Source organism: Thamnophis elegans, chromosome 14 (genome assembly GCF_009769535.1).
Source record: "Thamnophis elegans isolate rThaEle1 chromosome 14, rThaEle1.pri, whole genome shotgun sequence".
NCBI lineage: Eukaryota > Metazoa > Chordata > Lepidosauria > Squamata > Colubridae > Thamnophis > Thamnophis elegans.
This window is the reverse complement of record NC_045554.1, coordinates 23,817,654-23,841,795: the sequence shown is the minus strand read 5'-3', so window position 1 is coordinate 23,841,795 and position 24,142 is coordinate 23,817,654. Positions and strand designations below refer to the sequence as shown.

The following is a 24,142-nucleotide window of genomic DNA, read 5'->3' as shown; positions in this document are numbered from 1 at the left end:
CTTCTGCGGTCGTAAGAGCGAACCACTGCCATGGTGCTGCAAGAATAGTAGTTTTGGGCCTTGTTTGGAAAAGCACTGATCGCGTAACTTCGAATGTTCGTTAAGGGAACCCTCGGGGATTAACTGTATTTTTAGGCCCTGCCAAGAGTTAATCCTGAGATGAAGGATAACTCAGAACTCCTCCGGCTCTGCCTGACTGCATTTCAATCATAGTTTTCATATTGCCCTTCGGTACCATGTAAGATTGAGATGACAGACATAGAATAATAAAATAAAATACTAGCAATAAGTTTCTGGATTTCCAAGAATTCTGACTGGGCGCAACATTTTTATTCAAATAAAAATGAAAGGGAACGGGTACATAAAAGCAAAGTTTGTGTTCACCGCCTCTGCTCTCTTTCAAAAGAAATGTGTTAAAACTCTGTCAATCAGGAAGGGATCCTCTCCTGAAGTCTGTATAGTTCCAAGCCCCCGGCTCCACTGCCAGCAGTGGACAGGGCTGGTCAGCCCAAAGCCCTGGGCATCTGTGCTGTAGTCCCAGTCCAGGTGCATTTTTAGAAAAGCCAGTGTGGTTCCCCAAAGTCCTCTTTGAAAAGAGCCTTTCCTGGCAACAACCAGCTTTCATAGAGGAACTGGCCTCGGTTTCCCTAAAACAAACAGAGAGAAATGAAACCTGGCAGAGGATCCCACTGAACAGACATTGAGGAACTGCTGCTTGCCAACACGCCAAGCGTTTTGCTGCAGGCACCCGCGCTAGGCAGCTCCTGCAGGCGGCACCCAAAACTTTCCCTGTGCAGAACTTCCGTAGAACGAACAGTCCCCCTCAATGATGTTCTCTTTAGACTTGGGAGTTCCATGCAGGCTTCTTTAATTATAATTATTCTTCATGGGCTATGCCCATGAAGGCCAATGGATGAAGCAGTTCTATTTGTTTTGTCTCCTCTGAGCAAATTCAAATCTGCACTTTATTTCTTATTCCTCTGGATATTTGAAAACTGCCAAGCACTACGTTCCAAAACCCACTAGAATTAAAGTCAGTTTGGTTCATTCAGTACAAATCGTCCCTTCAATATCACATCTGTTATTGCTGCACAGGAAGCATTTCAGACAACGAAGCTGTTTTTGCATCTGCAGCTGAGAGCCTCCAAGGGGCAAGAGAGGCTGTGATCAGGGGAGGGGGGAGCAGGCAGCACTTCCACGACCCAACAAAGGACAAATCTGAAGAAAGCCACTTGGTGAGCCAGGTGCAAAAGCATTTCAGCACAAGGGAGCAAAGCAGGACAAATTAGCCCATTTTTTACTTTTGTAAAAAGCAAAAATGCATTTGTTTGTATCTAGTCTATTTCAATCTGCAAAGGACATCAGTTTCCAGCCCCCTCCATTTATTTTTGCTGCCATTGTCTTCTGTAGCCTTTTCCTTTGTTGGGAAACAAGAAGAGGGACTGCAGAATTAGATCAGACTGAGAGGCAAGAAGCCAGGCACCACAAGGTGGCCGAGGGAACATGACCAGGAGAGGCTTCCAAGAGAATACTGCAAAAATTGCCCACACCTAATAGTTGGCCCTGTTCCAGTCTGGTTTTGGATTGTAAGCAGGCAGACAGAGCTCCAGCCTGCATTACGCAATTACTTCCAATCTTCAATTGGGTTGCAAGGGATGGGTTTCAAATTTTTTTAGAATCTCTTCTGTAGGTGTGGCCTGCTTTGTGGGAGTGGCTTTCCAGCCATGTGACTGGGTGGGCGTGGCCAACTTGTAAAATGTGAAATTCACTTAATGCTCTTGCTTAGCAACCAAAATGTTGGCTCATAAACTCTAGCATTGAAGTGTGCAAGTCTTAAAGCTGTCAAGTTACAAGATCCTCACATCCCTAACCCTTTAGAAAAAAAAAACTCATGGGTGTTCAAACTTGACAACTTTAAGATTTGTGGACTTCAATTCCCAGAATTCCTCCTCTCGCTTTTCATCTTGATGATGTGCGGATGGGTGGGGTTGGGGGTTGGGGAGGGAGCTGGAACCGGTTCTAAATGGCACTGTAGATTTGTGGAACCTCTTCTATAGAAGAGGTTGGAACTGGCAGGAACCCACCCCTGGTTACAAGGAATAAAAAACAACACTCAAGAGGAAGGTGAAATTTCACGCTTGTCCCCGGCTCAGTCTGATGTTAATTCTAGAGACTAGGAACAAGATACCCAAAGGCAGCCTCCATCCTGCTTTCCTCCTCGTTTTGGCCACAGCAGAACTTAACATCGAGTTAATCTGAGTAAGATCTTGTGATCCGGGCGTGTATCTAACTCACCTGGAGGCAAACGGATCATCTCTTAATTCCAGGCTGAAATCAAACGGAATGACTGAAGTTTGTCTCACAAAGCAGCAAATGGATGCCAAAACTGCTTTGATTAACCTATTGTGTGGGTGATTGTTAAAGTTCCCTGAAGTTCCTGGCTGACAACATAACCAGATGAACATTTGACCAGTTGACTCCTCTTCCTACTGAAGCTTGTGAAGAAGATGCACACATGACCCCACGGATGATATGTGGCAATGAATGTGACCCCAGGAGAGGCTTCCTTGCTGTCTGCTGTTCCGTTCCACCTGCCAGGGCCTTCGCTTTGTGTGTGGAACTACACAACATGGCTATGACCATCAACTCCTTTCAAGCATCCTCAAAACATTCCCCAAACCCAGCTCCCCTTTGGCTGAATCGGGCCCTCTGCTGCTCTTCCCTTTCTTGGGACAGATGGGGGGGCTCCAGCCGCTTCCAAACCTCCTGGACCCAATGCCCCCCGCCCCGGGCATACGCCCCTCATCTCTTGCCCCCTTCTGCCTTGAGCGTCTGATGTCTTCTAGGCTCAAACAACTCTGACAGGAGGGGGGGAACCTACAACCTCTGCCCCCCAAAAGCCTTGGGCTGTTCTGCCAAGGGGGTGTTGGGAAAGAGGCGGGGCGGCCCCCCATCCTCAACACAGTTGGGCAGTGTTGGGTGATTTGCATCCCAACTAGGCACACATGGATGCAAACAATAAAAAGAAGAAAATCCCTGTGCCCACCTGGTGTCCGGACTCTTGGCACCTTTGGTGGCATCTAGAGGACCCTGCTGGGCACTCCTGCCAGATGCCCAGGTGGCTTCAGAGAAGCAGACCGAGCTCCCTCCCCACGGCCCAGCCTGACTCTTGGGGGAGATTCCCTCTTTGGAGGAGCCCAAGCAGCTCTGCCAACGGAAGGACTCTTACCTGTACTCTGGGGCTTTGCCCGAAGGGAGCTCGATCGCCCCGTTCGAGGGGACGGCTGGGTTCGAATGCAGGGCTGGAGGGCGGCAGCGGGCTCCACCTGGAGACAAGCAGCCACAGGAAAACAGAGCTGTGGCTGTTACCAGGAAGGTTCCTTCAGAAGGTGTGACCAGGCAACCAAGATCCCCTCTCCTTCCCCCCAACACCGACCCACCCTCCATTGCCCACCAGATTCAGACTCCACTTGGTGAGAGATGCCCTCCCTCCATCCCTCCCTGGGTGGTGAATCATGGCTGGGACTGGGAGGGGCCACAAAGGGAGCCTCCAAGCCGGGAAGACACAGAAACCGCAGCCTGGATGAGACCCTGAGCCAACTGGGCTCCCCCAAACACGGCAGGCAGAGTGGGAGCTCTCTGGGCCAAGTGCTCCATGCTCCTTCCCTCTCTTCCTCGGGACAGATGCCCCCAGGGACATAGGAGAACACCTGAGTGACCTAGAACTGAGGAAGCTTTGGAGATTGGGAAAATGGCAGTGGGCAACTTTTCCAGGCCTTCTCCAGCTGGCTGCACAGAACCTTCTGGAGCCCTGAGCAAAGCTGGCCTTTTTTTTTTTTTTTTGGCTGTACCTTTGGGAAGTCTTAAGAGGAGCCTTTCAATTGTAAACGTTTTGCACTTCTGTTTCCAATCTTATTTTACAGTCTTTGTCCAAAAAAATGTGCTCCTAAAGTTCAACCTCTTTGCTCCTGGAAGTTTGGGTATTCAGGGCCAAAGAGAGATTCCTGTGGCCCAACTGGCCAAGGGACTGCTGTAAGGCCAGGCGAAAGTGCTCTCCATTCAGGGCTCTGTTTCGCCCCCCCCCCTCCCCAGGCCACTCTAGCCGAGAGCCATAAGATCCCCAACAGATGGGACTTGAGCTGTGGCCACCTTGAGGAGGATTCATCACCCAGCTGCACCTTTAGACTTAGCACGTTTCGCCATCTCTCTAGGAGGTGCATCACCCAAAACCTTCAAAACTGCCCTGGTCAGTCCTAGAGCTGAAGGGGAGGGGGGAGTCAGAAGCTCGCATCCCCACCTTGAATAGGGCTTCAAGTTTTGCAAGGGTCCAATGGCAGAAGCAGGCAGGCTGCAGTTTCCCTGGAGTGTCTCCCAGGGGAGGAGTGAGGTTGGGGCCCTCGTCCACCTGCCACCAGGACCCCAGGCGCACGGAGGCTGCCTCCGAAAACCCATCCTGGCTGTTACGTTTGCCCTGTGAGGGTCCTGGTGCAATGAGGACATGGCGACCCCTCACCATCCTGGGAAAGGCTAAAGGGGCAACCCAGGATGGCTGGACCCAAGCGCCCATCTGCGGGACCCCCAAGCTCCAGGAACTCTGAGGGCAATGGGGGGTTAGAGTTGGGGACAGCATCTTCCAAGGAAGGAATCTGCCATATGGGGGGGGGACGACCCAGCAGGCAGGAAATTCCAGTACCTCTAAGTGCTCTTGGCTGGTCCAGGAGCCCATTTCTGCCTTCCGAGTGCCAGGGCCCAGTTCCACGGAGCGAACTCTCTCAGCAAACTTGAGGGAGCAGAGTGTCTCACTCGTATTCTTCTCCACCGGAGAAACCTGTGGAAAGAGAGGAGGAATGGGCACCCACAGCCCAGAACCCCCAAGTGGCCCCTACAGAAGAGAAGGCTGCCTCTGTGCCCCCCCCCCCCAAAGTGCCCCCAAAGAGCCGGGCAGAGGAGATCTTGTGGCCAGGCAGCTGGCCTTCCTGCGGTCTTGGCTCAGTCTCCAGGCCAAGAGGGGCTGCTGGAGGGACTCCAATTCAGGAGCTGCTCGGGAAGCACCAGGTGAGAGAAGGAAACCAAACCCCAACAGAATCTGGAAGGGAATTGCCAACCCATGAAGATCACGTTAATTGCTAAAAGGCCTAAACTACAGTTGAGATTTGAAGTGGAAGAAGAACAAGTTAAAGAATGTGTGATAAAGTAGGCTGGGAATTTTGGATACAATTACAGGTGCATCTGTGGGGAGGCAGGAAGTTTAGAGGACTTGAATGGGCGTCGTCTTACAATTCAAGAGAAATGTAAAATGATGTCCTGTTGTTACTAGAAACGTAGAAAGTTGTGATCACAATTTGTGGTCTTCCTTCTTTGCTTCCCACAAGCAAAGTCAATGGGGAAACCAGCAGGGAAGCTGCAGAAACTGCTGGGAACCGTCTCCCTCGTCCTCCCAAGCCTCACTGCACTCACCCTGGGCCCACCTCAGGTGCTGCAGGCACCCCACCATTCACACACCAGCTAAAACCACCTCATTGCCCCCACTCCCCCCCCCCCATGATCCCACTGTGCGTCCCTGTCACCCACACCCCCTTGTCAAGCCTCACACCCTTCCCCTCTCCAACCAGGCAACGGCCTCCCTCCCCAGTCCTGCGACATAGCTGCTGCTGCTGTGCCTCTCTGCTCCCTGTGCACCCCTCCCTCCCTCCCTCCCTCACCTGCTGGCTGGCCTGGACCACACAATCTCCTGCCAGCTTCCTGACCAACTTTGGTTGTTGAAAGTCAGCAGGAAGTTGCAAAGAAATTCTAACATAAAAACCTGCCATTTTCACTTAGCAACAGCAATGAGGGATTGCTGTCACTAAGCGACATGGCCACATGACACCACACATTAAGACATCATTCAGCCACAGAAATCCCGATCCTCTTTCCCGGTTTAACCCAAGGACTCCCAGCATCGCCTTGAAGACAAGATGGGTGACCTCTAAATAGAAATAAATTGTAATTGCAGTGAGGCTACACTACGCAGGAAGATGGACAACTACAGAAATACTCACAAGAGAGGAATGGATTGTGAAGAGGGAAGAACTCTCTGAAACGGCCAGATCACTTGTCTGATTAGGGAAGGACACATTCACTCCTCCTCCCCCGTGGGGCTTGGCCTGGGTCTTCCCCACCCTCCAGTCTCCACCAAAGACCCTTCTGGGGCAACGTCTGGACAGAGTTCCAATCCCACTTTTGGGATCCATTAGAGCCACCGCCAGCTTGGATCTGTCGGTGTGGTAAACCACAACCAGCCCTGAGCATTTTCCAAACCTGTAACCAGGCACCCTCAGCCCCCCTCTGAGTTCCCTTTGGGCCCCCCTGAGCAAACCAGAGCGGGGCATCCAGTAGCCACTGCAAGAGCGTGCAAGAGAAGAGCTTGGTGTGGGACTCACCCATCCAGGAGCAAGATTTTATTCTCCACTAATTATCCTGGGGGTGGGAGGGGGTGGGCCTCCTTTAGTCGTTACTTTTAAAGCCCTACATGGTATCGGACCTGGGTACTTGAGAGACCGCCTCCTGCCAATTACCTCCCTACGACCAATTAGATCCCACAGATTAGGCCTCCTCCGGATTCCATCAGCTAGCCAGTATCAACTGTCGACCCCCCGGGGGAGGGCCTTCTCTGTGGCTGCTCCGGCCCTCTGGAACGATCTCCCCATGGAGATTTGGACCCTCACCACCCTTCAGGCTTTCCGCAAAGCCATTAAGACCTGGCTGTTTCGGCAGGCCTGGGACTGATGAGTTCCCAGCCCCACTCAAATTGTTGCGGCTGTTGAGGAGTTTTAATCTGTTTTTGTAATTGTTTTGTCTTGTTTGTTTTCGTTGTATTACCCCCTTCCCTATGAGTTTGTTAGTCACCCTGAGTCCCTCTGGGAATAGGGCGGCATACAAGTTTAATAAACCATAAATCATAAACTTTCTTCTGAGATATTTTTTGGAGACTTGGGAGTTACTGTGAGCTTTTACTTATTTATTATATTTATATGCTTCCCATCTCACTTTGGGAGCAACTTTTGGAATGCCGCTTTGGATAAATGAAGATCCAAGTTCAGAAAACCAGTTTTGGTGTTCCTGTAGTCCTGCCCCCCTTTTGTGCTTTGTGGCCCACACCCACCCAATGCACACAATGGAACACGGGCTCTGAACTCTGGGAGGGGGCTTCAGTTGCCTTTTTCAAAGGAGGGCTGGGTGATTGCCAAGAGCAGGGCAGGCAGGCACGGGGGCGGGGGGGAAACCACCCGATATAAAAGCAAAGGAGCCACATCAACCACTGATGTACAGGACTCCGACACATCGTCTGACATAACCATCAAAGCAGGCGCGTGGGATGCAAAATCAGGAGCCTGCATTTTGTGCCTAGGTCACCTGAAAAATGAAAAACCCAAGTCCCCCTTTCTCTAAAGAAGCTCACCTGGACCATCATGAGGGTCTTGCTTTCACCACTGAGGGAATCCTGGAGGAGATAGGTCAGCTTGGAGTTGCGAAACGGAACATGGGACTGGCGGGAACGCAGTGCATAGATCACATCTCCCAAAGCCGAAAGCGACTTGTTGATGTATTGAGCCTCACGCAACCTGCTCCCTTCTGCACCGGATCTTCCCACACGCTCAGATCCTGCCAGGTCTACTAAATTCAGCTTCCCTGCGGAGGAGAAGGCAGACACTGAAGCCGTTGCCCAAAGCTTCTTTCTTTTCACTATGGCCTCCATGGGAGACCAAGCTAGCAAAGGCTGGAAACCTGGCCGTACTCTTTTGGGCAGGGGAGGGGACAGACCAAGTGACAAGCAGGGAGGTGACGGCTGTGGCAAAGCCCTGGTTCATCCTTCTGCCCTCCCCCCCCTTCCATCTCCGTGGAATAGGCATCAGAGACGTGAACTGATCCTTTTGAAATGGACCTTTCAGAACAGGCTGGGTGGCCCCAGGACTTTGCTCTGGCTGCAGATGCCCACTAACTCACCAAATGGACCCACCGAAATCAATCTTAACAATATCACACAACAGCAACAGCACTTTACGGCCTTCTTTGAGCAGTTTACAGAGTCAGCCTGTTGCCTCCAAGAATCTGGGTCCTCGTTTTACCAACTTCAGAAGGACGGAAGGCTGAGTCAACCTTAAGCCAGCGAGAATAGAACTCCTGGCAGTGAGCAATGAGCTAACCTGCATTTTAACCACTGCACATCATGGCACACAAGATGGATCAATGTTCTTACTTGATAAACTCTCTCCACTGCCACCCAGACACACAAATTCAGTTGCATGTACATGGGAAACAATCTTAATTTGAACATCTAAAGAAGTAATGCAAGTTCTAGAATGCAATTATTCTATCCCTCTGCATTTTGGGGAATTTTGTAATGTGGTTCCTCAACTATCCCTCCCAAGCATACAACATGGAAATATTTTAAAAATGCCACCGGTTTCATGCGGAGCCATTTCTGAGGGCAAGCAAGCCATTGCCCTGTCAGCTCCAGGGTGCATGTGTGCGCTGGCCAGCTGATTTTGGGGCATTTTTCACCCTCCGGAGGCTTTCCTTAAGTTTCTGGAGGGCAAAAAAAACACCCAAGGCGCAAACCAGAAGTTCAGGAACTGACTTCTGGTTTGTCATTGGGCTGTTTTTCACCCTCTGGAGGCTTCAGTGAAGCCTCCGGAGGGAGAAAAATGACCCAACGGGCAACCCGGAAGTCCATTCCCAAACTTCCAGTTTGTGTGTTGGGACCTTTCCAGAGGCTTTCCAGGAGCCTGGAGAGGGCGAAAAACGAACTGACTGGGTCCACCAGAAGTCGGAAAACAGGGGGGTGGGGGAGGCCGTTTTCGCCCTCCCCAGGCTCCAAGAAAGCCGTGTGCATGCGTTCAGGGCGGGGGTGTGTGTCATGCACACATGTGCAGGGGGCACAGTGGGGCATTAAATTATGGGGTGGGCTCTTAAGTGCATGCGATAGCGCTCACGCACGTACTTTTGCCACCCAAGGCGAAAAAGGTTCGCCATGACTATTCCATTTCAGACCATTGGCTGCCCAGTCTCTCCTGAAAAACCTTCAGTGGCAAAGTTAGTTTTACCAAAAATGAAAGAGATGCAATTGTCCATTGCTCTGTGACTGCAAAAGGACAGGCACCCAGGAGTGTGAATGCCATCTGTTTTTCAGCATACAGCCGGCTACTGCAGGAGCCCCAACCAGGATCTGCCCATCCCCCGACCGTCCCCCGTCCGTCCCCCTGGCTAATGGTCTGATATTCATTCTGGAATCAGAGGAGGAATCCATACCAACCTGTAGTTTTTATTCCTGTGCTGCATTCAGTCCCCCGCACTGTGATCATGACGAGGGCATGAGATCTGGAGCTGTGTTCGTTCAGGTAGGTGCACTCCGTTGCTCGGTTGATGTGACCAAACTCAAAGACCTGGAGAAAAGTGGAGGAACTGCAATGGAATTCCCTGAGCCTGGAAACATTTGCAAAAGAAAGACCCTGGCAAAATCCTGCATAGCCATTTCTTCCCTCCATCAAGGGGTGTTAGTAAGAGGATCAGAGGCATGAAGGAGGCTGCTGTGGCTTGTCGGCTGCCAGCCCTTCCAGCAGCTGAATCAGAGGAGGAGGAGGAGGAGGCGTGGGCGTCAGGAGTCGGCATCAGGGCAACCTCAGAGCTCCAAGGAGGAAGAGGGAGTGGAGCTGGCAGAGGGAGCAAGAGGTGGAGCCTGGGCCGTCCATCAGCCCTCAAATGGAGAGTCAACAGCCCCCAGGTCTGGAGGTGGCTGATGAGGAAGAGGAGGAACAGCTGAGTCTAGTGCCTGACATGCGGATGCACAGAAGGCAGAGGAGAGGAGAGCAGTGGATATCTATGGACTGGTCCTTGGAATGGAAGAGCCACCACTACTAGTAAAGTCCCACCCTAGCTTTGGGGATAAAGGCAGGAGGCGGAGATGAATAGATGTGGCAGACAACTTTTCATTTCCCTGCCAGACAGACTTGTTAGCCTGTGTTGAGGGAGAAACATTTTGCTGGGGCTGCTGGCGCTCCTAATAAAGGAATCTTTTGAGTCCACTTCAGAGGGTCTGTCATATTTGGGGAGCTGGGTCAGAAGAGGCCCTGCCCTAACAGGTAGAGCTAAAGAGCATCTATGCAGTATCCAAGATTCTGTCACACCTTTTCCCTGCAACGGATCTGACTGACGGAATTAATGGTCTGAGAATTTCGTTTTCTTGGTTGGGAGCAGCTTTGGGAGGAAGAGAGAATAAGCTGGATCTGCCATGTTCAGCTTCGGATCCTCCTGCTCTCATCCCAGTCTGGTAGAAGGGCTGAGCTCCCTGGAGGTCTCTGCCTCTTTTTAGCTGTTCTTACCCGAGCTCCACTCCATGGGGGAGCCCCCCACTCAAGGGCTAAACACAGAATTGGCGGCTGTTAAAATCCCAAGCAAACTGGCTGAGGCATTCTGGAAGCGCCGGCAGCTCAGAGTGGGGAAACCTCATCTTCGGCCCTCTGACTTGCCCAAACTCCAGCTAACACTCCATCTCAGGAAGTGCTTCAGGAAGAGAACGGACGTCCCCTCACAGAGCACACCAGGAAGCCCCTCCTGCCCCGCTAACCTGGTTGATGTCTTCCACGCTGTGGACAGGGAACTCGGTCAAGCCTGGAACATAAAGCTGCCCGCTGCCATCTGGGCAGAGTCTGATCTCCAGCTTCTCCTGCGGCTCCTTTCCAAGCAGGTCTCTGAAAGGGAGACAGTCATGCAGGAGGCCTCCGTCCCAGGAGAAAGGGAAGAGGGGCCAAAGGGCCAAAGTGCAAAGACGGAAGCAACTTCCTGTCGTTAAGGTGCAAAAGGAAAGAGAAGAACCGGCCTCCTTTTTTAAAGTGTGCAGCCTCAAACCCCATTCAGCGCTTCGGGGAAGCTGCCATTTCGCTGGAAAACCCAGAATTAAGGCTCTCAGTTCAGGCCAAAAACTTTACTTTCTAACCCAAATAAAGTCAGACAAACCACAATCAAGTGTGGCTGCTCTGGCCTGAGGCAGCTTTGGGCACCGTTCCCTTCGTCCAGAGAGAGACAGACAGAGACAGAGAGAGAGACAGAGAGAGAGAGAGAGAGAGAGAGACAGACAGAGACAGAGAGAGAGAGAGAGAGAGAGAGAGAGGAGAGAGAGGAGAGAGAGAGAGAGAGAGAGAGAGGAGAGAGAGAGGAGAGAGAGAGAGAGAGAGAGAGCTAGGTGATTGTAGGTGGGTTGCTTTGGAAGATAACCAAGCGCAACTCCGAAGCGCCCTCACACCCTGCAAAAAGTGACTGTGGCTCCAACCAATGCAGGCAGGGGCTACCCTCCACCCACCGAAGCCCCTCTTCCCAGCCCTGTCCAAGAACCCTCCACCTGCTGGAGAGGCTGGTTCCCTGCCCTTACCTGAGCGCCTCATTATAGATTTCAGCCACGCTGACAGTGATGCTGTAATTCCAGTCGGGGGCTTTGGACTGCACCTCGGAGAAGAGAAGCTGCAGGGCCCGCTGGTTGATCCCGGGGTTTTCCGGGCTTCCCTGATGAGAAAGGCAGAGACGCCTCGTGTTGGTGTTAAAAGTGAAGGAATTCCAAGAGAGAAGAAAATGGAAGGGGCCATTCTAGAGATACCCCCAAGGGGCAGCCTGAGGGGGGCCCTGAAAAAAAAGGACCTTGGCATTCTTGTGGCCTGCCATCTCCATCCCTGCTCTCTTTTCCAAGTCCTAGAGGGGAAAGCACCCCAGAAAGAAACTCGTGACTCGCCCAAGGTCAAAGGTCTGGTGGAGGTCAAGCCCCCATCCTTTCATTTGTTAAAAAATATGTTTATTGAAGAAAAAAATAAAAGCAATTAAAAGTACAAACTGAGAAGAAAAAGACAAGAATCTTATATTTAATGCTCATCTCTAGTCACCAATGGTTCACCAATGAATTTGCTATTGTAAGATGAACAATGAAAAAAAACCATTGCAAGATATCCCAGAATCTCTGCCATAGCAACACACATTGTTCCATTCTTTGATTAGTAGGAAATATTGCCTTTCCCAAAACACAGAGCTCACACATTGCAAGAACCATTCCTTCCTGACATCTGGAATAATTCCAATTTCTTAATACAATTCTTTTTGCCACCACCCTTCCTGGAAATTGGTTTGAGTGCTTTTGAACTTGGAACAGTTCAAAAAAGGCCAAGTCAATTATTTTACAATTTCCATAAATGTGTGGTTAATCTTGGTTTAACAGATCTCAGGTTACTTTAGACAAGCTTCTCAAAATAATGGATAAAATTTACTGAAACCAAAGTAATGTAAATGCTTTGTGGAAATTATTCGTTTCATTCTTCCTCACATCCCGAGCAAGTGCTCCGTTACACTGAGGGTTTAAGACTCTCCTTCTTTGTGGTAGGAGTGAATGCGCTTGCCAGCTCAGGGATGCTAAGACAACCACAAAGGCTATGGCGCTGCTCGTTCTCCTCCGGCTGGTGTTCAAACTTAACTGCTGCCTCCGAGGTACCGTAGCTTTCCAGCCAGGACCTGAAGGGCTGACCTGGCCATCTGGCCCAGGATCAGAAAGTGGTGGAGAGCCCCTCCAATGGCTGTGCTGTGCTTGAATGATTGTGCTCTCCCAGTGACTGCATTGTGTGGTTTTTAACTGTTTTAACGTTTTGTATTGTGTATTGTTCTTTTATTTTGGGGGTCTTTGGTACTGCTTATGTTTTGATTGCAAGCCAAGTCATGAAAGTGAAATAAGCAGTGCCAGGCCCTGTCCAAGAATGATGTAACACAATCCAAAATTAAGTCTTTATTTACTCACACCAATAGACAGACTCTGGCCAGAATTAACCCTTATTACTCTCACCCCAACAGAGATACCCTGAGAGATTCCAGGGAGTGGCTGTCCTAAATTTCTTCCCCTAATTGCAGCCCCAGCTGCCTCTTGTCTAGTCTAGTCCTTGGAATGTGCTCCCTCCTTCCTGGGCATCTGCCACTTTATTCTAGTAGTCCTTCATAGGAGTCTATATAAAATGAATGAATGAATGAATGAATCAATCAATCAATCAATCAATCAATCGTTCTGCCCCATTGCCACTGGAATGGGGAAATATGTCTGGAAACTAACTACTAAGGTCTCCCAGGCCTTAAATGTACTTGTCATCAGAGCACTGATGGTGTTACCTAGTTTGGGCAATGAAACATCTGCAAGAATGCAATGGAGCTCAGCCCCAGGGACCTCTCATTCTTCTACTTCTCTCTCAACACTAAAACCACCGTTAGCTTTTCTGGGCATGATTGTCCCCTTAGTTTTACATACTTTTGTGATGTTGATTTTTGCCTTCATCAATGTTATCATTTGTTTCCTAACAAGATTGACTGTAGATAAGCAACACGCCTAGAAGGCTCACTGGTGGGTTCATGGTGGACATTTGGGGTTTCAGTGGCGCCCTGGACACAGAGCCCCCGGCCATCAGATTGACAAGCCAGCAAACTCTGGGCTAGACCACTTGGCAATTACATGGATACAGAGTGATTGGAAGCCTGCACTCAAGTAGAGCTGTTCAATGGCTTGGAAGGAGGGACAAGTGGATGACACAATACAAGAAGACAAATTTCTCTACTCTCCATTTTTCATTCATGACTTGGGTGAAGTCAAGGAGAGCCAATTTACTGAATTTGCAGGCAACACTGGATGGGACAGCTAACCTTCTAGAAGACAGAAAACCAATTGAAGTCTCTCTTGATACACTAGAGAAAATGGGACTGAACTATAAGACACAACAATGCAAAATCCTTCGCTTACGGTCCCAAAAATTAAATGGAGAGGTACAGAAGGGGGATACGTGGCTTAACAGTTTAGAAACTGAGGATGGGTCAACGGGGTATTGTGACTGCAAAAAATTTTTTTTTTTGCAAAATATGCAATTTTAGCTTGCATCAACAGAAAAGGATTTTCCAAATTGTATGCAGTAAAGTTCCATCTTATGCAGCACTGGTGTAATTCCATCAATGGTAACATCTCCAATTCTGGATACATTTTTAAAAATAGGATTCAGTTGAACTAGAATGAGTTCAGAATGCGTTTTTCCTGGCTCTCTGAAACCGGCCCGGCTGGTCTGCAGCAGGCCTGGCAGAAGATCAAGGTGTTGTGGTTCTCCGGCAGCCTGCGGAGCTGGCAGCAGAGTCGGACAGTGAGGAAGTTGGGGAGGAACATGGGCAGTCCTGGAGTCTGGGGAAGGCTCGGACGTGGGCTCTGTGTCGGAGGCAGAGAGAGGGCCAGGGCCATCTGGGAGTTATGTTCTACCACCAGAGCCTCCAGAGTCAGACATGAGTGAGGCAGAGGAACAGGATCCCCTTGTTCCCAGTGCGCGCATGCGCAGAGCTGCCAGGAGACAAAACAGTTAAGACCAAAGGGATGACTCAGGAGTAAGGCTTGGAGGTGATTGGCCCCTCCCATAGGACATAAAGGGGGAGCAAAGGCACATCAGGCTTTGCAGGAAGCAACTTGGTTCATGCTGGTCAGTTTACCTTCTGAAACTCCGTTTGGACTCTTTGTTCTGTGTAGCCTTGCAAGCTAATTGCCCATTAAGTCTTTGGCAGCGTTTTCAAAGAAGATAAAGGTGGGTGCTTATCAGCCTTATCCCGAAGGACTTTTGGCAACCTACTGTAGGACTCTTTACTACTATTTGGGACTCATTAGCAGTTGTGAATGAATATAATTCACAGCCTTTGAAATAAAAAGAGGGTTTTTGGAACTAATTGTGTGCTTTTTTACTATATCAGGAAGTCTAAGTCAGAACACAAGGAAAGGAAAGCGGCTCACCTCCATGGTGTACGTCTTGCCAGCCCCAGTTTGTCCATAGGCAAAAATACAAACGTTGTAACCGTCAATGCACGATGTGATCAGCGCCTGAACGTCTCGGAACACCTTTGGGGAACAAGACAGAAAGGTTCAGAAATGCTCCGGAGATCCATTCGCATGAACTGTCCTTTTAACTCAGAGCTTCTTGATGCAGACAAAAGAGATATGCAGCAGTGTTTCTCAACCTTGGTCACCTGAAGATGTGTGGACTTCAACTCCCAGAATCCCCAGCCAGCAGAGCTGGCTGGGGAATTCTGGGACTTGAAGTCCACGCATCTTCAGGTGGGCCAAGGTTGAGAAGCATTGTATTACAGGAATGGTCTGTCAGAAAACAGGAGCACAGAAACCCCAGTTATTTGTATTTACTAGATTTCTTTATTTCTTTTATAAATGACTCAAGGTGGCAAAGATACCTAATACTCCTTCCTTCTCCCATTTTCCCCTCAACAAGAACCCCGTCAGCTGGGTTGAGCTGAAGGAGAATAACTTGCCCAAAATCACTGACCTGGCTTTTCTGCCCAAGGCCAGAATTGACCATCTCTTCATTTCTAGTCTTAGTGCTTTAACCACTAGACCAACTGGCTCTTACAGTTAAGGAACCCCCCACCCCTTCCTGATTCTCTAAGACAGAAGATCCTCACTTACGTCTTCTTGTGTTGCTTCTGGACGGAAAACTTTGTCCAGTTCAAAAGATACCAGCTTCCCTTTGTGCATCAGATGTAGGATGGCATCATCTTCAGGGTCAAAGGTCACTGCACCCACAGCTTCTGGCCCTTCACCATCCTCTGCTTGTATTGGCCTAACACGGCCAAACACACGGATGTTGCCTTTAACAGGAAATGAGACTGTTTAACAGTAACAGAGACAATCCAACACTGTCCCCAAATTAGGCTGCTGCAGTGAACAAAACCGAAAGTTCACAGAACTATAAAATTGGAAGGGGCCTTGGAGGTGTTCTAGTCCAACCCGCTTGCCCATGGCAGGATATCTTGTACCATTCTGGACAAATGACTGTCCAGCCAATTTTTGAAAACCTCCAGTGGTGGAGCACTCAGAAACTTCTGAGGCAAGCCATTCCACTGATTAATTGTTCTCATTGTCAGGAAATTTCTCCCTATTCCTAGGTTGGATCTCTCTTTAATAATCTTTCGCCCATTAGTTCTAGTTCTGCCTTGTGGTGCTTTGGAGAATAAGTTGACTCCCTCTTCTTGTGACAGCCTCTCAGATATTGGAAGATATCTGCTATCATGTCACCTCTTGTCCTTTACTTCAGTGGTCTCCAACTGTGGCAACTCCAGAGGGAGTTGAAGTCCACAGGTCTTAAAAGTTGCCAAGGTTGGAAAACCACTGCTTTACTTCATTAAACCAGCCATACCCAGAGTCCTCGGTTGTTCATCCTATGGTTTAGCCCCCTCATCTTTGTGGTTCCTCTTTGGGACTCTTTCTAGTGTCTAACATATTTTGGTATCGTGGTGACCAGAACTGGATGTAGTATCCCATGTATGGTCTTATTGGCACTGTATAAAGTGGTACCATCACTTCATATGATCTTGAAACTATCCCTTTGTGGATGTAACCTAGGGCTGCATTAGACCTTTGGACAGTAGCAGCACACTGATGGCTCATACTTAACTGGTTGTCTACTAGGATACCAAGATCTCTCTCCTAATAGCTACTGTTGATCAGGTGCCACCTTTTCTGCTGTATACCTGTGCATTTGCCTTTTCTTGCCTGTGAAGGAGGTTACTTTTCTTGTAATTGAACTGCATTTTGTTGGGATAGGGCCCAATGCGCAAATCTACCAAGGTTCTGAATCCTGAGCGTATCATCTAAAGCAGGGGTGTCAAACTCGGGGCCTACAGGCCGGATGCATCATGCGCTGGCCACGCCCACACCTGGTTTAGCAAAGGGGGAAAGTTTGTGATACGTCATGTGACGACACGAGTTTGACACCCCTGCTTCTAAAGTGTTATCTCTTCATCCCCAACTTGATGTTGTATACAAATCTGATGTATTCCCCTTCTGTCCCGTCATCTAGATTATTATGAAGATGTTGAAGAATACTGGCCTAAGACAGAACCTTGAGGTACCCTACTGAATACTTCCCTCCATGTTCCATTGAGGACTACATGTTGAGTATGGTTGGTCAGCCAGCTATGAATCCATTTGGTAGTGATGGAATCTATCCCACATTTTTCTCTTACTAAAAAGTAGGTTTTGTCAAATGTCTAGGTAAACTTTGTCGCAGCATTTTTCTTCTCCACTAATTTAGTTTATCGAACATAAGTTTTCTCTGGCCTGATCTGTTTTTGATAAACCCATGATGGCTTTTATGTCTTTTTCATTGGCGAAGAGACACAAAGTGATCCTTGATTATTTTTCCCAAGATCTTCCCAATGTTGATGTCAAGCTGATTGGTCTCTAGTTTCCTCTGTCCACTTTCCCCCCTTTTATAGATTGGAACACCTCAGCCCTTTTCCCATCCTCTGTTAGGTCCCCGATGCTCTAGAATCTTTGAAAAATTATGTTCAATGGTTCCGAGATCATGTCTGCCAGTTTCTTCAAAACCCTGGGATGTCCTGCATCAAGTCCTGGTGATCTGAACTCATCTAGGGTGGACAATCCCTAAGATGCTTTTCTAAGCACCTTTCTTGGCTTTTGTTTGAAAACGTTTCGCTTCACATCCAAGCAGCTTCTGCAGTTCTAACCCAGATGTTCTCTCCTTGGATGAGAAGCGAAACATTTTCAAGGGGGAAAAAAGAAAGTCCAGTTGTCTTTGGAAAGCACCTTTGGCACCACCATTACCTGGATGGTTGAGAACCTCCATAGACACCTAGAGTGGACAGGTGTTGCCTTACCATTTTCTTGCCCATTTTGACTTGCACTCCTATTCTGTCTCCCACAGAAGAGTTCTGGGCTTTTAGTAGGATAGACTATTTTTGTTTCTTTTGCATAAAGAGAAATGAAAAGGATAAATCAAGTAGTTCTGCTTTCTCCCTGCTACAAGGTCAAAGGTTCACTGTAAACTTCCTCCAATTCTGGACTCAAAACAGAATGAAACTAGTGGAAAAGAGGTTTCCTGGCTCCCATTCTCAACCCAAGAGATCTGCCTGAGGAATTCCCAGGAGGATCTTTCTTAATGGCTGCTTCCCTCAGTCAAGTGAGAGGCTTCTCAACTCTGGAAATCCCTCAGGCAGCCCCTTCACCAGGTGCAAGTCAAGTCCTTGGGGCCCAAAATGTGCCTGCACTATGTCAGTCAAGCCCGCCACCCCACTTCAGAAACTTTGGCCAACAACTCAAGACCCATCACCAACACCCCTCCTGGGCCCCCTTCGCACCCAACGCATGCAAGGGAGGAGGAGGAGCAGCAGCAAACCTTTCAATCGCACCAGCTCGTTGTGACATTTCTTCCGGAGTTGCAGCTCCTTTCGGTATTTTCTCAGCAGCTCCAGGTTGGTGCTGCTCACTTCTTCAATGGCTTGCCCAATCTTGGGAGAAAGAGAAGCTGCATCAGCAGGGGCTTCTTTGTGGCCCAGCCTTTCCCAGGCCCCTTTGGCTTTCTAGGAAGATGAGCTGCTCTCGCCAAGGTGTGAAAGTGGAGGAGGAGGAGGAGGAGGAGGAGGAGGAGGAGGAGGAGGAGGAGGAGGAGGAGGAGGAGGGAGGGCGAGCTCACCTCAGCCCTGGCGCTCTGCATAGCCTCTTGTAGCAGGACAGGGAACTCTTTGACCTGGCGCTTCAAGCTGTTGTAGTCACTAGTGAGAGTACGAAGTGCCGGCTGGAGCGTGAGCAGATTGGCCCGCACACCTGCAAAAGGAAGGATTTCAAAGCTGGCCCGGGAAAACGCTCCCTTTCACTGGCCGTCTCCCTTCTTCATTGACGCCCCAGTCAGGCAACTTGGGAGGCACTGAAGGAGCCTCTCAGCCGCCGCTTGGAAAGCCCATCAGAGCCGGCAAAGGACGGGCCTCCAGGTCCAAGCTACGCACCTGCCAGATTTTCATGAACTGCTTTCATTTCTAGTTGTGCTTGAGCAAAAGCTTCCTCGATGGCTCGGTTCTTGTCCTCCTCCATGTTCTGCATCTCCTCCAGCATCTGCTCCCGGGACTGTTCCAGCTCGGATTCGTACATCGTCACCTGGAGGAAGATGGGCCCTTGAAGTTCTCCCCTTGAGCAGGACTTGGGGAGCCCCTTTTGCCACTTAGGGGAAGGGAGGAGCGGCATCTCCAGGTAGGGCTTTTATTGGGCGATTGCTCTGCCTCACCAGGCTGTAGGGAGGGAGGGCAGAGGAGGCAACCCCTCCTGGGTTCTCCCTCCACTTTCTTCTCCTCTCGGCCAATGAAGATCGCCTGATCATCTCTGTGGAGGAGCAACGCAATGAACTAAGCAGTGATATTTCATCTGCAGCATTAGATGGCTGCCGCCCAGGGATAAAATGGTCCCTGCAGGAAGTCCACAACTTACGATGCAAATTGGCACTAATGTTCTTTAGTAAGTGTGATACCACATGACTTAACCATGCAGTCCTGGTCGATTGTTCCTGGGAAGCTGAGAAGAAGGTACAAGTCACAGACCAGCAGATGGATAAGTGGCTGCAGCCAGGTAGGGGAGGGAGCGAGGGGGTTTGCAGTGAGAGTCCTGGAGGATGTGCAAGAGGTTGGTGAAAATCAAGGGGGGGGAGCGTGGAAGTGTGCAAAGGGTTGGTGTGGCACAAGTGCAGTGGAAATGCAGAGGAGTGGAAAGGAAGCACAGGTGGGGAGTGACTTGTGACTGCTGGCTTCCCCACTAACATTTTGGGGAAACCAGCAGGGAAGATTGCAAATGGCAACCACGTGATCACAGAGTGCTGCAAACAGTTATAATTTTGAGCTGGTTGCAAAGTACCCAATTCACGATGTGGCAGCCAGGGGATGGTGGGAATTCTGAGGACTGGTCATCACCACCATTCGTTCAACACAACTTTGAACAGACACTGAAGGAATATTTGTAGGTCAAGGACCGTCTGCACTTTGGGGCACACCAGATTTAGGCTTGAGAACGGAAAGACCCAGGGGGGGTGGGGGGGCTGAGTCCAGTTGCAGCAACAAAGGGGAAATGGAGCCACACCATTTGGAACCCAGAGTGGGGGACCTTCCCTGAGGCCAAAGAGAAAGAAGCACCACGGGTGACATCCATCCTCCGAGGAAGAGTCCCCCTGGAAGTCCTGGCCTCCTTCTTCCCCTCTGCCTCCAACCTTCTTTCTGCTCCTGGTGTTCAGGAGGGCTCACCTGAGCCCTGAGCTGAGCCGCCGCCTTCTGGGAGCTCTGTAGCTGCTGTTCCATCTCCTTCAGCACCTGCCTCTGCATCCCAACCTGGTCCTGCAGGTACTGGTTCCGCGACTGGGCTTCGCTGAGGGCCTGCTTGGTCTTGGAGGATTCAACTTCCATCGTTTTGATGACATACTAAAGGAAGCGGAAGAGCCCAGACTGAGTCCTCCCCAGAGCTGGGAAGAGGGGCAGAACTGGCCACGGACCGTGCAGTCTGCCGTCCCCTGGGCGCTGCATAAGGCCACCCTCACCTTGACCTGATGAGGCTGGGCCTTGAGGCCAGCTATCACTTCCTGGCTGTCCCGCAGTCTCCGGCTCAGCCGCTCCTCCTCCTCGGCCCTCTCTGCCAAGGAGTCCTTCAGCCGCAGCTCTACTTCCGCCAGGCGGTTGGTCTTCTGCTCCACCTCCAGGTCCAACTCCGAAAGGCGTCCCTTCAAGTCTTCTGCTTCCTGCTTCACTTGGGCCAGCTTCTCCTGCAACTTTACGTTCTCCTGCGGGAGGAAGGGGAAAGGTCCCTAAGGAACAGGCCCACTCACAGGGGGGCCAACGGGAGGAGCAGAGCCTCACCTGGCTGTGTGTACAGTTGGTGCACCTGGCCGAATGCTTCCTCAGCTCCTGCAGCTGGGCCTCACACAGCTTTAACTCCTGCTTTAAGTGCATGTTTTCTGCCAGCAAGAGGTCTCTGTGCTTCTCCAGGTCCGTCCCACCCTGAAGAGGAAGGAAAAGGACAGAGGTCAGGTTTTCTCTTTCAATGCTTTCAATAAAAGCAAATATTTGTAGCTCAGGGCTGACATGAGGGATCCTTGGTGCTCTTGCAGACGTTTCATTATCCAAACTAGGTGACTTCATCAGCGCTAGTGATGACGTCTCAGAGAACAAGGAGCCCTCACTCTTTCGATGGCCAGGCTACCTCCTGGAGAAAAGGCCAGGCAGTAAGGGAAGAGGTCCTTTACAAAATATTGAAAATAGGGGGAAGAGCCGACATCACAGTGAAACGGTCGGGCGATCCTGGGGCTCCAGGATCGCTACCAATATCCAGGTCGCTGGACAGTCCATCCAGACCTAAACTGTCCTGTAGAGACGGTGACAGGAAAGGGCTCATCCTGTTGATCCCAGAGACATTGCAAAGTCTCTGGTGATCCAGGGAAAGCCTCTTTTACTGGCAACCGTGAGGCAACCATTAATGGCTGCTGAAACTGTTGACAGCTCCGGAAGGCAAGGGCTGGAGAAAAGTGTGTCGGCTTGGTGAGAATTTTTTTTTCTTTTTTTATTTGAGAAAACACCTAAAAGAGGAAAATATAATTAAAAGTGAAGACTGAAGAGAATAAGCGGCAAATTCATGCTAATGTGAAACTGAGAGGGTTTTTTTTTTTCCTTTTTATTATTGGAATTTAACTGGACCTTTATAAATGTAGTTGATTTTTTAAAACCGGACTTTTTTCTTTTTCTTTTTGGATATATTGACTAATTTCATTTTATGGACTAAGACTTTTTTTCTTCCATTCTTCTTTAATGTTTTATTGTATCTTTTCTCTTTTGAATTTTTTTTCTTAAAGAAAAATATTGGAAATAGGAAGAACATATTTCATCTCATCAGGGGTTCCAAGTCCAAGACATAGTACCATCCCTTATCTAACTGAATTTAATTATAAATACTGGGCATGGATGAAGATTTAGACCAGTCCAGAGTCCTTCTGCTTATTTGAATGCAGCATTCATTTCTAATGCATTTACGGGGGGCAAAACATTCAATCTGAAACTATAGAAAGCTGCATTAAATGATTCCTATCACCTAAACGCACAACTTCTCTTTGTGTGCACGCAGATAGCGCAAATCATGGCAGGGGGAGGCCAGCACAGCCTGCTAAACAGAGAGGAGGACCAGGGGACAAGAGAGCCATTCTGAGACAATCTTTGGAAGACATCAGGAGGACTCAGCAAAGGCCTGCGGAGGGAGGAGGAAAGGCTCCGATGAGTCACAGTCAAACCGAAGATGGACTCGCTATAAACAAGCCCAGCAAATTAGGTGGAGCACTGTAGCGTCAGACTGCACAACGCAACACCTGTTGGTATCATCCTTTGGGCAGAGAGCCTACCCAAATGAAGGCAGCAATGTAAACAAACCCCAATTGATCTAGCAATGAGAAGTATGTGTGTGTGTGTGGGGGGGGTTAATTATTGTTTTTCCTTCAGAGCAACACCCTCATAATTTGTACAAATGAACTGTTGCATTGTATACCACATTGCTTTTATTATCAGGTATTAACATACATGCGGCAGGGAGAGACTTTGGTTTCCTGTACTTATTTTCTCAAGCTCAGAGAAGGCAGACCAGTGTCCTCCAGGCGAAGGACTTGCCCACAGGAGGCTCAAAGCAAAGCTGGCACTGACCTCTCCCCTCCTGGCAACTCCTCCGCTCCAGCCGTGCCCTTCTTTTTAAAATAACAATAAAACCCTGACAAAAAATGTTTTCTCTGACCAGCACCAGTTCGTAGCTTCCTCCAACTGGCCCACAATTCCCATCCCTCCCAGCCAACAAAGTCCTGTCAGTTGTAGATGATAGAATCGTAGTCCAAAGACTCAAGAAGGGAAAGCCCCTGTCAAGAAGGGCTTGTGAAGGATCTGGGGGCCAGTAAGGCACGGGGGGAAGAGGGCTTATCTGCCATGGAGCAATGCCAACGGCAGGCCTGAGCAGAGCTCTCCCTCGGAAGACCAGCGCAGGAACAGAAGGCTGGCACTGATGCAGAACGTCTGCCTAAATCTGAGTAGGATGTGGCTGTTTCAAACCAGACTTTGTGAGTTTCAGAATAACGCAAGGATAGCAATTCAGTGTGCTGCACTTCCCATAAGACACATCGCTCTTTGGAAGCTTTGGCACACAGATGCAATGGTCAGTTGGCTAACGACAATTGTTGGGGTTGTCAAACTATTGCCAAAGTCCAACCCTGCAGCGAGTTTCAGAAAACTACTGGACACTTGACCATCTGGAACTCCTTCCCTAATTTAAGGCTGCATCGTGCCCATAAGTGGATTTAATTGATGCTGCAAGACCTTGGCAGTCCTGCCTGGAACCAAGCAAGAGGCTCCCCAACTCACCAGTGTAGAATGAAGCCTATTCATCTCATGAGCCGGCTTTGGGAGTCTGTCCTTCAGGTCTTCTGTCTGCCAAAACAAAGAGGGACTGAAATACAGCATTCATTTATTACACAAGGAGCGTGAAGTGGTAAGTTAAATTCCACCGTCAACTTCTGCTTTACAAGTTGCTCAGTTGTTTGAAGTTTGGTTCTGGTCTCTACTCCAGTTCTCTACTTCTGCACTTCATAGTCAACACAGCTCAGTTTTTAGTTTCTAAATTTTTCATTCCGACTGGCGTATCCCAAACATCAGATTCATGAACTGAATTCTGTCAGCCAGCCTCTTGGAAAAGTCATCTTAAGCTTCAGCTGCCAGTTCCTTGGTGAGCCAAGAGGAAACACGGATGGAAGCATGGAAATGCCCGTCTTGCACCCCCAGCCTGCCCTATGAGGTCAGCCGTGAGAGCAACTCTTCCAGTGTTTATTACAAGAACAGGAAGCACAAGACACAACTGGGTTTCACCAGAAACTGAGTAAGGGGAATCTTTCCACCTCTTTCCATCTACAGCAGAGTCATAAGATCCTGCGCAATAAGGAACAAGCCAAGCCCACAAATACTATTAAAGTGCTGAGAAAGTTTCATGCAAACAGTCAGGCCCAGAGCAGGAGATGACAGAACTTCTTCACCTGGCCTGGGAAAGGCAGGGCGGGAAGCCGAAAGGAGGCAGGGAAGGCAGACTCACACCTTCTGGCCTTTTCTAAGATCATTTCCGGCAACCAAGCCCAGCTGCAGAACCAAAGGGCCATTTCTCTTCAAGCCATGGCTGGAAATGAACTAACTCAAGTCCCCTTTTCTGGGCCGGAAAGCGGAAGGATTCAACGTATGTCCAGAGGTTCCTATCTGCTGCAGATTAACC

General features: G+C 49.5%; 1 protein-coding gene across 3 annotated transcripts; it reads right to left on the bottom strand.

The window, feature by feature from the left end:
* Nucleotides 1-308: 308 nt before the first annotated feature.
* Nucleotides 309-23,361, bottom strand: LOC116517618 (kinesin-like protein KIFC3). Of its 3 annotated transcripts, XM_032230674.1 has the most exons (17): nt 23,248-23,361; nt 20,719-20,859; nt 20,403-20,642; nt 20,113-20,286; nt 18,835-18,982; nt 18,525-18,655; nt 18,228-18,339; nt 15,497-15,678; nt 14,813-14,917; nt 11,408-11,538; nt 10,607-10,730; nt 9,296-9,425; nt 7,442-7,671; nt 4,694-4,828; nt 3,230-3,362; nt 2,296-2,328; nt 309-647 (listed from the first exon to the last, which is right to left on the bottom strand). In XM_032230674.1, exons 1-16 carry the CDS (start codon nt 23,344-23,346, stop codon nt 2,318-2,320), a joined length of 2,226 nt encoding a protein of 741 aa, XP_032086565.1. In that variant the 5' UTR covers nt 23,347-23,361; the 3' UTR covers nt 309-647; nt 2,296-2,317. The 3 variants fall into 3 exon arrangements, with proteins under 3 accessions (XP_032086565.1, XP_032086564.1, XP_032086566.1); XM_032230673.1 differs by lacking the exon at nt 2,296-2,328; XM_032230675.1 differs by lacking the exon at nt 2,296-2,328 and having other exon boundaries at nt 3,230-3,326.
* Nucleotides 23,362-24,142: the final 781 nt, after the last annotated feature.

Coding starts and splice junctions, on each gene's coding strand:
- LOC116517618 (XM_032230673.1), bottom strand. CDS start 23,346: ATGCTGTATTTCAGTCCCTCTTTGTTTTGGCAGACAGAAGACCTGAAG. Junction 20,860..23,247: donor ATAGGCTTCATTCTACACTG/GTGAGTTGGGGA, acceptor CTTCCTCTTCAG/GGTGGGACGGACCTGGAGAA. Junction 7,672..9,295: donor CACAGGAATAAAAACTACAG/GTTGGTATGGAT, acceptor TCTCCTCCGCAG/GGAAGCTGAATTTAGTAGAC.